This window comes from Arvicola amphibius, chromosome 4 (assembly GCF_903992535.2).
Source record: "Arvicola amphibius chromosome 4, mArvAmp1.2, whole genome shotgun sequence".
NCBI lineage: Eukaryota > Metazoa > Chordata > Mammalia > Rodentia > Cricetidae > Arvicola > Arvicola amphibius.
Genome location: NC_052050.1, coordinates 4,656,928 through 4,670,200, shown reverse-complemented (window position 1 = coordinate 4,670,200; position 13,273 = coordinate 4,656,928). Strand labels below are relative to the sequence as shown.

General features: G+C 52.1%; 1 protein-coding gene across 1 annotated transcript in view; it reads left to right on the top strand.

Annotated features, from left to right (window-relative positions):
• The window catches only part of Septin9 (septin 9), a 162,177-nt gene that overhangs the window by 19,895 nt on the left and 129,009 nt on the right, over window positions 1-13,273 (top strand). The window contains 1 exon segment of the mRNA XM_038326391.2: window positions 1,152-1,208. Coding sequence (XP_038182319.1) covers window positions 1,152-1,208 — 57 coding nt within the window.

The window sequence follows — 13,273 nt, the reverse complement described above, 5'->3', positions numbered from 1 at the left end:
TACAGACTAGGTGAGTGGTTGAATGGACGGATAGATGGATAGATGGGTGGACGGATGAGTGGTGTAAGAATGTAGGAGTCTAAAGAGAAGCTGTCCCCTTTGACTAACAGCCAAGATGTGTATCAGATGGCTGAGGGCACAGGGAAGTGCCTAGGTCTAGCCTAGGTGACCATCTTGCTGTTTGGGATGGGAGGGATAGCCTCTCTGGCCTAGGTTGGCATGCCCTTCGTGACTATTGGAAGGATAGTTATGTGGCATTTAAGAGGGTCACTCCCTGAACACCGTGACCTGGCTGTGTTAAGGTGGCAACATGGGTTCTTGAGTTTGCTCCTCTTGGCACCCCATGCGGTGTGCTCTGCTTAGTACCTCACGAAGTCCTCAAGCTAAGGCTTGCCCTCCACAAGCCTCTGCAACAAGGGAGTGCCAGCCAAGGGGCACCTGTGGCTGGAGGCAGAGTGTGGCGGAGACTTTGCGGATCCAGACTCGCCTGTGTTCCCTCTTAGGGCAGAGAGAGAACATCCCACCTTCCCTCAATGCAGCCTGGAGGGAGGATGACTTGGAGGATGAATGGGGCTTCCAGTTCTTGTGTCCGGGGAAACCCTATTGATTGAGCAGGTGTGAGTTTTTTTTTTTAAGACAATCTTTCTCTGTAGTTCTGATTGCCCTGGTCATCCTGGAACTCACTCTGTAGACCAGGCTGGCCTTGAACTCAGAGATCTGTCTGCCTCTGCCTTCCGAGAGTTGAGATTGAAGGGGTGTGCCACCACCGCCCAGCCAGGTATGGGCCTTAAGTGGTTGGTTGGGTTGAGTTCTAGCCCCTCTCCATCAGCCGTCTGCACTGTGAGGATATTTGACCTGCACCCAGACATGGACTCTCACTATGGATCCAACTTCTGGTTGCTCTGTGGCCCCAGGCAGGTTACCCTGAGACTCAGCTCCCTGATGTGCACAATGGGTCCTGTGTCAGTTGTGTGAAGCGTCCAGGTGGGTGGCTGTCATTGTTCCGAGGGACAGGTGGAGACCTGTCTGGGTTTATTTGGTTCTGCAGCCCGTGGCAGGTGCACTGTGGGGGATACGCCTGTGTTTGCCACCCACCAGGAGATGGAGCCTGGCGGCCTTGTGTGACCTTTTCTCTTTGTTTCTTCCTGTAGGAGTCACGCGGACCTCCAGCGGCCGCCTACGGAGGCTTGCGGATCCCACAGGCCCAGGTAAGCAGCTTGCGAGCACACGTCTTGGCTGCCTTTGAGACATGACTCCCTACATGACTTTCCTGGCGGGGTGAAGCCCCTTGCTGTGATGCCTGTATTTGATGTTTCTATGCAGGTAGCCAGGCTAGGGTCTGCCACAGCTTGCCCACCACAGATAGCCACCCCCAGGCATAGGATAGAGAAGTAAGGAAGTGGGCAGAGCAGGGTGACCTTATTTGCGGTGAATAAACCATGGAAGGGTGTCTTTGACTGTGGCCCATTCAGTGTCTGTGGACCGCTCCGGCAGTGGGCTGTTGGTACAGTGAGGGGGTGTCACTTGCTGCTCTTTCTGCTTCTTCTGAGTGTTCAGACTTCTCCCCAATAACCGTTGGAGGAGAGGAGACAAACAGGCCCTTGTCAGAGCTCTGGGGCCACCTGGGGAGGAATTTCCTCTCCAAAGCATGCAGGAGACTCTGCCAACCACAGGGTCCAACCTGCCCAAGTGCCAGGGGCTACCTCTCTCCCTTAGTGCCTGAGGCAGGGCCTGTGTGTCTTCTCCTGCCATCTTCAGACCCCATTACAGGCTTCTCCCTTCCCAGAGTCCTCTGGTCACCTCTGATGATCCTCCTAGTGCCGAACTGAGGGGTGTGCCTTTCTTCTGGTGACCTTTGTCTGGGGAGGATGTTGGTGGCCAGAGGTGATGGGACCCGCTTCCGTAGCAAATGATACCCTTTTGGGGTCATTTTCTCATCTACGCAAGTGTGTTGGGGGCTAGCTGGGGTGAACGGAGGAGATACCTGGGCAGAGAATAGATAGTTACTGCAGACAGGGGCCAGACATCGTCATGCGACACCAAAGGAAATCCACAGTGACAAATTGTCATCAACAGTACCCCAAGAGCCAAGCTCTTCAGTCCCAACCCCACGGAGGACTCCTTCCAGGCAGGGAGCCACCAGGGACAAGGGCATTCCACCACCTGGGCCCGCTGCCAGAGGAGCACTCCGCTGGTTGGACGATCTTGCTTTGTCTTGTGGGGAGGGTGGCTAGGAGCCACATGTGCCCATCGGCCATTGGAAAGGAGGCTTTAGGTGTATTGTATCACTCGTTGGTTTGCACAGAATTTATTTTCAATGAAATCCAATATAATTTCGTTGTATAAATTTGTAGCTATGGAAACAGACTATTCTGGATCAACCAGGGCTGCCCAAGGCTCCAGAATTCTAAGCATCCCCAAGGCTGTGTTGCTTCTCCTAGCTCTGTCTTCTGGGTGTGGCCTGGCCGAGGGTGACTGACTCTTCGCAGGGTGCAATGGTGACATCAGGGGTGGCCCTGGGTTTAGCATGTGTGTGACACAGATGGTGTGCCAGTGTGGTCCTGGGGTTGAGTAGGTGTGTGATGTGGATGGTATGCCAGTCTGGTGCTGAGTGCCATGGGTGTCGGGAGAGGAGGGTGATGCCCCAGCTGGAGGTGGCTGGGCCGCTGAGCAATTTAGCGGTTAAGAGGCACCCCGCCCACCATAGCCACGAGACCCACTAACCACTAGCCAGCCCTGCCACTGCTGTGTGTCTGGACGCCTTGTGCTTGGGGCCCCTTCCTTTGCAGCGGCTCTGCTTCTCCCTCTTCTTGTTGGCTACCTTGACCCAAAGGGTTGGAGATAGGCAGCATTTAGGGGTTCAGGGCTTGGAGAGCTGGTACCCTTGGGCTGCATGCATGAGGTCTCCTTCTGCTGTTTGCCTCCCCAGGCTCAGGCCAGCCAGTTCTGTGCCGTCAGCACTTGGCAGCCTGGACTTGCTCGGCTTGGAAGCCTAAGGCATAATTTGCAGGAGCCTGAGGCTGTGAGCAGTGATCTAGTTTTGCATGGGGTCTGCCTGCTGACACACACAGTCTTCCCCAGGGCTTCTGCCGGCTCCCATGGGGCACCCATTCCTGTTCTTCTCATCTCATCTCTAAGGCCTCCCTCCCTGCTGCCGTGACCCCAGAAGGGTTCTCGGCCAGACCCCAGGTCCCTACTTGGGATCCCCCTTTGCCCCTGTCTTCTTTCTAACCTTGGTCACACACCCTAACTGGTCTCCCTTTCTGTCTACTTCCCTGGGGAGAAATGGGGGCTGTCGGGTTCATTTTCTGTTCTTTCTGAGTCGTTTAGGTCTGGGCATGTACAACCATTCAGGGCACAAGTCACAATCAGTTAGCTCAGGTGACACCCGCTTTGTGTTTTCTTACTTTCCGTATTTATGTTTTTGTGGTACTTGGACTTGAACCTAGGGCCTTGTGCATACTAGACAAAAGTACCAACATTAAGTTCATTGATTAAAAGAAAAAAAAAGAGCAGTCATGGTGGTTCATGCCCAATAATCCCCACGCTTGGGAGTCTGAGAGGAAGAACTGCCTTAGTCTGGCCACACAGTTTTCAGGCTAGCACGGCTTACAATGTGAGACCATCTCAAAAGCATACCAAACCAGCTCAGTGTGGTGGTACATGGTTGTTATCCCAGCATTTGGAGGTAGAAACTGGGGGATCAGGAGTTCGAGGTCATCATTAACTGCATAGTGAATTCAAGGACAGCCTGGGCTACGTGAAACCCCCCCCCCCAACAAAACAATTGATAGATTATAAGGAATAAGATACCCAAACACAGAGTTGCCCACCAGCCATCTCTAGCAGCGAGATGTTGCAGGGTACCCAAGCCTTCAGGAAATCTTCCCCTCACTGTATTCCTGCCAGGGTGACTGTGGAACCAGAATATAGCCTAGGTTTGGGATATCTGTGGTTTGCTTCTGGATAGTCTACCTCCCCTGTATACTAACAGCGTTACATAATTGCATATCCCCTGTATATTACCACTGTCACATAATTGTTGGCTGTTTGCTTATGTCGCAGCATTTAGGGGTTAGGTTGGACTGTGGAAGTCCTCATGGGTTTGGCTGGCTTATTCCTCCTGAGAACCGGTAGTTTGTCTACCCTTCGCCCTGCTGGGCTTCTATAGATCTTTTCTCTGCTACCGACAATGCTGGGAAGGCTCTCCTGCATGCCTCCTTAGGTGGAGGGTGGGATGAACAGATGCCCACCTGCCCTTCTGGATGTTGCTACAATACCCTTCCCAGTGGTTTTCTGGTCTCTTCTCCCACCCTTGCCTCCTTCCTAGGCTCCAAGCGGCCTGTCTGGGCAAACTGCCTGCATCGACCTTTGCCCTGGTTCCCACGGCTCACACAGCACTTCCTGGGCTGACTCGGGGCTTCTCTACCTCCAGCCCCAAATCCCTGGAGCCTTCCGTGCCATCTGATGTGTGCTTGGAGCCTGCTTCTGCCTTCCTTCCAGTACCTCTGAGGTCTGTGGCTTTGCGTCTGATCCCGCCATCGGTCGACTCATCTCTAAGATGCTTGTCTTTGCAGACGTCATTGGCTAATTACTTTGAGATAAGGTCATCCCAAACTACCGAGTCCAGGGGCTGGAGGAGAAGCCACAGGAAGGTGAAGCCAGGGATAGGGGCTAGAGCATCACAGTCATAAGATGGCCTGAGAGGTGGCCAGGGACAGCTCTCCCTCGCTGCCCTTCAGGAAACGTGGCTTGCCTGCACTCTGATTTCGGACTTCTGGCTTCAAAGCCGTGAGAGAAGCGAGTTCCAATGTGTGAAGTGCCCCATTTGTGGATTCGCGACGCGGAGTCACATAGCACTCAGACACCGTCCTGTCTGTCCTGGACAGATGTCCCTCCGGTGAAAGGGTCTCTCCCTGACATACAGTGTGGGGACACTGATGTGAGAAGATGGGAAAGACTCCCCCAACATTTGTGCTCTGCCTCCCTTGGTTGGTGCCCCAGGCTCCCTTTGATCCCTTACAGACCCCTTACACACCCCTCTTACACATCCCTCTTTCGGGAAGCCACCTTGCTCCCAGGCACGCTTGTTTGTAACTAATTGTCAACTGCTGCCACCCCTAGAAGGGGCCCTGTCCTATGTGTCCTGTTGTTTCTCAGGGCTGTGTGTCCTGCTGTCTTGGGTGGGAGTGGGGAGCTACTGTGGGTGTGAACGTTGACAGCTGGTGACCCTGTGCCAGGCCATGTTAACATGTGTGCCACATGAAGGGAGCTGGTGGAGGGAGAGGTTGCAGAGAGCCTTGCCTCTGGGCTCCTATGGGCACCCCTGGTTCATCCCTTCTGCACCGACCCAGTGGTTCCCCACACCCGCTTTTCTTCAGTGCCTGAGCCTCACTGCCTGTTTTAGAGAGGTTTCTATTTCTGTGTTAAAACGCCATGGCTAAAAGCAACTTGGGGAGGAAAGGGTTTATTTAACCTCACAGATTCTAGTCCATCACAGAAAGAAGTCAGGGCAGGAGCCCAAGGCCGGCTCTGAAGCAGGGCCAATGGAGGATGCTGCTTACTGGCTTGCTCAGCCTGCTTCTTACAGCACCCTGGACCACCTGCCCAGAGGCGGCACTGCCTATAGTGATCTGAGCCTTCTCACGTCAATCATTAATCAAGAAAATGCCACACAAGCTCGCCTACAGACCCATCTGATGGAGCCCTTCTCTCAGCTGGGTTTCCTCTTCCCAGATGCGTCTAAATTGTGTCAGATTGACACAAACCAAGCAGGACCCTACCTACCCAAGTCCTCAAGCCAGGAGTTTCACATTAGTCTTGGCCTCTGCCTCTTCGCCCCACACAGGTCAGTCCCTGACTGTTTGCCCTCTGGGGACCCTAGATGAGACAACCATGTTTTGGGGCCACGTCCCTATCTCCACTGTCTCCTCAGACCTGTTGAGTCTGCTTGTTCTTCCTCTTGCAGGCTCCTCCCTGTGCATAGCTGAGTTCATGGTACCAAGTACCACATCTGTGCCAGGGAGCAGGCTACACCCCCCTCTGTGTGTGTGTGTGTGCGCGCGCACACACACACACGCCCCCACACATGTGTGTACACCGTAGCCAGCCCGATTCCACTCCCCCCTGTCTTTTTGTTTTCTGCCCTCACCGTGGATTCAGCACAGAGTTGATGCATCCTTGACTTGTCCTACACACCCCCTTTCCAGCTCTCCCCGCCACACCCCCAGCGCCCTGCCTTCTCTGGATAGTCACCTCTGCCTGGACTAGCCTGCTTTCTTCCCCTCTGCTTGAGCTTTCTCTGGAAAACAGCTTCCACGTCCTGCTGGTTCCAAGTAGGATCCTGAGCAACACTGGCTGGCCTTGCCTGTTAACGTTTAGTTAGGAGATGCCCGTGGCCATTCTGTCTCCTATGCAAGGGGCACATGACTGGCGATATTGGCTTGGACTTCACAGAAGCTAGTGGGACTAACCAAAAGAGCCAGTTTAAAACAGAAATAGCAGACTTCTTTTACTTTGGCCAAGAGGTAGCTGTGTGTCTCCTAGGGCAGAAGGCCAAGGGAGGAGCAGGAGGAAGCAGAGGGTTTCGGTAGTTGCTGCCCACTAGTTTAAAATATGTTTAACTATGTGCATGTGGGGTGTGTGTGTGTGTGAGGGAAGGGTGCCTACGGAGGCGCCAGATCCCCCTGAGCTGGACTTAAAGGTGATTGTGGGCCACCAGAGGTGGGGGCCAGGACCCAAAATCAGTAGTCCATGCTTTTCGTTATTGTTATTGTTTTTGTTTTTTTTCAAGACAGGGTTTCTCTGTGTAACAGAGCTGTGGCTGTCCTGGAACTCACTTTGTAGACTGGCCTCGAACTCATAGATCCACCTGCCTCTGCCTCCCAAGTGCTGGGATTAAAGGCGTGCGCCACCATGGCTGGCAAGCAGTACGCGCCTTTAACTGCTGAGCCATCTGTCCAGCCCAGGACTATTTTAAAAATTATTTTATGTGTGTGAGCTTTGTGTGTCATTACACCACATGCACTCAGTGTCCTTGGAGGTCCGGGCGAGCGTTGATCATCTGAAGCTGGAATGATTGATCGTTATGAGCCCTGACGTATGTGCTGGGAAGCAAATCTGGGTCCTCTGTGTGGGCAGCAAGTGCTCCTTAACATTGAGCTCTCTCTCCAGCCCCAATGAACTTACGTTTCTCAAATGTTTGCTTGGTTGTTTTTGTTTGTTTGGAAAAGGACCTTACTATGTAGGGCAGGTTGCCTTCAAACCTGAGATGCTCCTGCCTCAGCCTCCTGAGTGTTGAGATTATAAGCGAGTGGCACCATGCTTACGATTAAGATTTCAGTTCAGGGAACAGAAAGCCTTGGGGGAGTGCCGCTCATCAGGATGGCTTCCTGGCCACCCGTGTCTCCCATGCCAAGAAAGGGAGATGGAGCACATCTTCAGCCTTGTAGTCCTTTTGGGAGGAGCTGGTTTGGACTGGCTGTGTGGTGCATTTTCAAATTCATTGTTTATCCAGCAAATATTTATGGGGTGCCTACTCAGCAAGCAGAAGGCTGGCTCCCTGTGTGAAGTGGAAGACTCCTGGGCTGTACCTCCACACCCCTTTCCGCTTCAGTTCCCACTTTGGTTTGAGTGCAGCTGGGGGGTGAGAAGGGATGGGGTGTGGGGGGGGGACTTTGGGTGGCTGAGCGTGAGGACCTTTAGAGAGAAATATGGGCCATTTGGATCTGGGCTGCTTCTCCCTCTTCTTGGTTGTCCTCCACACTGACCTGGAAGGGTGCCAATGTGGCAAGTTCAGGTGGCGTGTTCTGCAAATCCTGCCACAGAGGTCCCACCCCCACCCCACCCCACTGCACTCCTGCACAGAGCTGGCCAGTATTTACTTAGGAAGGCATATCTTGAGGTACAATAAAAAGCTGAGAGAAGCTTCTAGATAGGAATGTTATGGCCCCAGATTGGAAGCAGCTTGCTGGGGAAGCTGCAGCAGCCCAGCCAGGGCCTCTTCCGGCTGCCCACTCTGTTGGCAGGTACGGTAGCAGGATAGCCAGTTCCAAGGTGGCAGCCTGAATGCCGTTGTTTCTAATTGAGGGACCTGACTGGAAATGAAAGTATTTTATATATTGATTATTATTTTTGCATAGACCCTAGCTATGTAGTCCTGGCTGATCTAAAACTCACTATATAAAGCAAGCGGGGCTAGAACTTACTGTAATCCTCTTGCCTCTACCTCCTAAGGGCTGAGATTACAAGGGTGTGCCAATACACTTGACATAGGAAACTCTCTGTGAATGTGTATGTGTGTGCTCACGCATGCACATGTGGGCATGTATATAGGCTTGCACATGCATGCATGTATGTGGACATGTGTGAGGGCATGCACGTGTGTACATGCATGCATGTGTGTGAGTACGTGTATGTATGTGTGTGCATGTTTGTAGGTGTATGTGTGCACACAATTGTGTGCGTGCACATGTCTGCTTGTATGTGTGGGGGCCAGATAGCAAGTTTAGCTGTCGTTTACCAGATGCCCACTACTTTTCCCTTTTTCTTTTTAAGACAGGCTCTTTCATTGTCCTCAACTTTGTTAGCCTGGGCCGACCAGTGAGCCCCGAGGACCCATCTGTCTCTGCCTCCCCAGCACTGGGATCAGGTGTGAACCACTATGCCCGGCCTTTTTACATGGGTGAAGGGAATCAAACTCAGGTTCTCGTGCTTGGAAGACAGTGTTTTATTGCCTGAGCTATCATGCCAGGTCTCCAAATGTCATTTGTTTAAGTGGGCATTTATAGGGCCTCCTAACTTGGATTTGAGTGCTCCTGAGTCCCTGCCCTGAGGGAGGGTACAAGGCAAGTGGCAGGAACCAGCCTAGGGAGGTATAGTATCCTTTCTGCTGGGCTCTGTTCCTCCATCCACGCAGGACCTCCCCCTCCCCGGAGCATACCAAGAGCCCAGCTCCTTCACAACCCCTTTTCCCTGGGCCCTGTCATGTGGTCACAGCCATGTGATGGTCCTTCCTTTCCTCTTCCCCTGGGGTCTCCAGGTTACTGACAGTAACTTGGGCTGCCTGACCACACCTGGTACTTTTTTCTGTCCCCCATCTCCAGTGTTGGGGTATGCCAATCTGTGCCCCCCAGAAGGGGTCCAAGAAACCAGGATGGCATGTTGGCCTCTTAACTGGGCATGTTGGATGCAGTCTGGGAAAATCCTTGTGGTTTAAGGTCCCAGTTCCTGATTGCGCTCTGAAGTCACCTGTACCCTTTCCTTTGGCTCCATAGGAGTTGACACTTTAATTCAGGGGCCTGAAGGTTCACTCAGGAGAAGTCACACCATGAAAGTTCCAGGGGCAGAGTTGTCTGGGAGAGCCAAGTCGTGTTATGGGATAGGACAGAGGGGAAGAAGCAATCCTGGAAGGCTTCCTGACAGAGACGATAATGCCTGAGTCCCCAGCTGCTCCTTCAGGTGGATTTGTTCCCAATGAGGTCACCTGCAGCTTGGAGAGGGTTGTAGAACTGTCAATGACATCACAGCATGATGTGGCCAACACATCTGGAGCATCCGGGGCATGGGTGTGGGTCAGTGCTTGGTGGGGGCCAGGATGCTGACCTGGGGATTGGAAGGGCCTGGAGCTGTGTTGACCTAACTTCAGAGAGGCTGGGGGTGAGAACTGGGGCTTTGGGCTGGCATAGGCAGATGCCCCAGAGATGTGTGCTGGGGGTCCTGCCTCCCCAGAAGAGCGAGCTTTGCCCTCACTGGAAAACCTGTTGAAACTAAGCTAGTTCTCATGCGCTACCGCAATTCCTAAGCATAAGCGCCACAGTTCCTTGTGTTACCATGGAGCGGGAGGGCCGTGAGTGGCTGTTGAGTTGTCCCTAAAACCTACACACACTGTGGGCAGTGGATCTCTTGGCTCTTGTAGCCGGGGCTTGTCCTGCTTCTCACCCTTTCTTGTCACAGCCTCTGCCTATGACTAGTGTAGGTTCCGTCTGAGCCATCGGCGCTGCCAGGGTTTTGGTTTCAAATTACTTCCCTCGCTGGTTCTGAGCGCTTAGATTTTTTAGGCATGGCAGGGAAACAAACTAGGTCCTCAAAAGATGAGGGGCACAGTGACTGCAGAGACCACAGCATGAAGCCGAGGGCGTGGATGGCTTGGCATCTGCAGGAGGCACCAGCCCTGGCCTGGGCCTGCTTGCCGTCCTGGGCCACTGATGCTCATGGCCTCTCAAATCCTGGTTTTCTGCTGCCCTAGGAGTTGAGCCTGGGGAGTCTCGTGTGGAAGAAATGATTTCTTCTTCCTATTGTTTTGTGCTTACTGTGATAAAATGAATAGACATCGCGTTTATAAGCAGAAAAACCATCAAGGAGTCTGTTGTCAAAGTCAAGAAAGAGTAAATCAAACCAGGCCCAGGTGGTGCACACTTGTAATCTTAGCACTTGGGAAGTGGAAAGTGGGGTTGGGGGAACAGGGACTCGCAGGTCAGAGTCAGGGGGGCCGGAGTGAAGGCTCAGCAGTTAAAGAGCCCTTGTTGCTCTTGCAGAAAACCCTGGTTCAATTCCCAATATCCACACAGTGGCTCCCAACCATCCTTAACTCCAGTTCCAGGGATCCAACACACTCTTCCGGCCTGCTTGGGCACAAGGCACGCACATGGTACATATATGTACATTTAGACAAAACACTCAATTACATAAAGAGAGAAATCTAAATCTAAACAAATAAACAGACAAAACCCAAAACCCCACAATGTTCAGAGACAACCTCTGCTTCATGCTTCATGCTGGAGGCTAGCCTGGGCTATCTAAGACCTTATTTCAAAAAAGTTCTTTCCTCTTCGGGAAAAGAGGAGAGAAGGGAAAAAAACCCAGCCCACCATGACTTTCCTCCTCCTGCTGTCTGACTGTTTGAGATGGAAATGGTCCTTAGGGCTCAGTGAATGGCTGATGTGCTCAGCCGGTCTGCAGAGGGCACCTGCCTTGTTCTCCCCAGCTGCCAAAACAAGTTACCAGAACTAACTGGTGGGGTAAAGCAATACAAATGTATTTTTCTCACAGCCCTGGGGCTACCAGTGTGCTTAGCATCACTGTGGATGTGCAATGCTCTACCTTTTGGAGGCTTCCAGCGAGCCCCTTGCCTCCCTCTGCCACCTGTGTGGGACTCCAAGTGTCCCTTGGCTTTTGGCCACATCATTCCAACCTGCAGACACAGACACGGAAGTGGGTAGTGTCTTCAACTCCCCTGGATCTGTCTTGACTTCCTTCCCTTTGTGTAACAAACTCCCTCTCATTTTAACACCCCCCAAAAGAAGCAATTGGATAGGAAGCTACTGAAGAGAGTCCCTTAAAAACTGTGGTGAAGGGACTGATTTGTAGCTACTAAGTTGACGGCTTCTGGTGGGGTTGAGAAAGGACTCGGTTTTCTTTAAGGGTCTGGCCGCTGGGAGATTGACCATGCTCCAGTGAGTATATGGGCAACACAAATTAGACTTGGTATTTTGGTTTTTTTTTGTTTATTTTGGGTGGGCACAGGTGGGAGGCTAGGTCCAGGAAGAAGGGGAAGTGAATGTGATGGGGTACACAGTATGAAACTTCCAAATAATTAATAAAAATATTATGCTGGGAAAAACACAAATTTCCACCAATTCTTTGAGAGTGTTGTAACGTATTTAGATCATCTTCACCCCCATCTCCTTCCCTTAGCTCCTCCCAGACATAGCCCCACCTCCCAGCCCTCCCAACTTCTTGTGTTCACTCTTTTTCACTAAGTAATCCATCAACTCTAGTTTTCATTGCCCACCTATAGGCGGGGGCTGCTTGTTCATTTCCTGGCCGCCCAGACCCGAATAATAACACAGAAACTATATAGGGGGTGGGCGTCTTTCTCCTTTGGTGGCTACATGGCATCTCCCTTACTCCACCTTTTTTTCTCCTCTATCTTCTCGGAATTCCCGCCTTACTCTATTCTGTCCTGCCATAGGTCAAAGTGGCTTCATTCATTAACCAATGAAAGCAGCACATATACAGAAGGCCCTCCCACACCACCCACCTACCTCCGTGTGTGGGACCATCTACTGCCATTTGGTTGTCTTACCAGGTGCCACGCCCTTTAGAAAAACTGACTCCACCCATCAACTGCCATGGGTCCTCAATTAGGGGTGGGAGGCTCATGAAGCCCTCCCCCCTCCATGCTGGACACGTTGGCTTGACCTCTAGAAGGTCTTATGCAGACAACCACAGCTGCTGTAAGTTCATTGTGTCCAGGAGACATGGTTAGCATCCATCCTCCCTGACCTCCAGCTCTTACCGCCTGCCTTGTCACCTCTCCCCCTTGGTCCCTGAGCCTTGGGAAGGGTGTGGGATGTTAAATGTCTGTTTGCAGCTGAGCGACTTTTACTCTATTAATTCAACCAGCTGTGAGTTTCTGTTTTAACCACTGTCCACTGCACAGAAAAGAACTTCTCTGTTGAATTCTTCCTCTTTCTAAGAAAGTTTTTCTTAATTTTTTTTTTTTTTTTTTTTTTTTTTTTTGGTTTTTTCGAGACGGTGTTTCTCTGTGGCTTTGGAGCCTGTCCTGGAACTAGCTCTTGTAGACCAGGCTGGTCTCGAACTCACAGAGATCCGCCTGCCTCTGCCTCCCGAGTGCTGGGATTAAAGGCGTGCGCCACCACCGCCCGGCCTCTTAATTTTTTTTATTTCCGTGTATTTATTGTGTGCTTGGGAGTTGAGTGCTGTGGAACGTGTATGAAGATCAGAGGTCAGGCGTGGGTGGCAAATACCTTTCCCACAAGAAGCCATCTCATTGGCCCCCCTCATAGCCCAGGCCTGCCAAACTTGTATACATAACCAAAATGACCTTGAACTCCCGATACCCCTGCCTCCACCTTCCCAGTGCCAGGATTACAGGTGTGCACTAAAGCACCTAGTTTCTGTGATGCTGGGAGTGGAGCCTAAGGCTCTGTGTCTATGAAGCAAGCATTCTTCCAACTTAGCCACATCGCCAGCCTCAAATGTCTCCCTTAGAGACACATATGCTGTTGCCTTTGGGACACCTGAGCCATGCGGGACAAAGTCTTCATCGGAAGCCTTGTTCCTAGCAAGGCCCCAGTCATGGGTTCTAGGATGTGAATTCTTAGGGGACCGTTGGTCAACTCTTCCGGTGCCCCAGCCCCTCTCCACTAAGGCCGTTCCCAGCTCTCTCACGGTGCAGGCTGCCCTTTGAGGCTCCACTCCACGCTCCCTGGCAGGGACATTTGGCTTGATGTCTCCCAGGAGGCTAGAA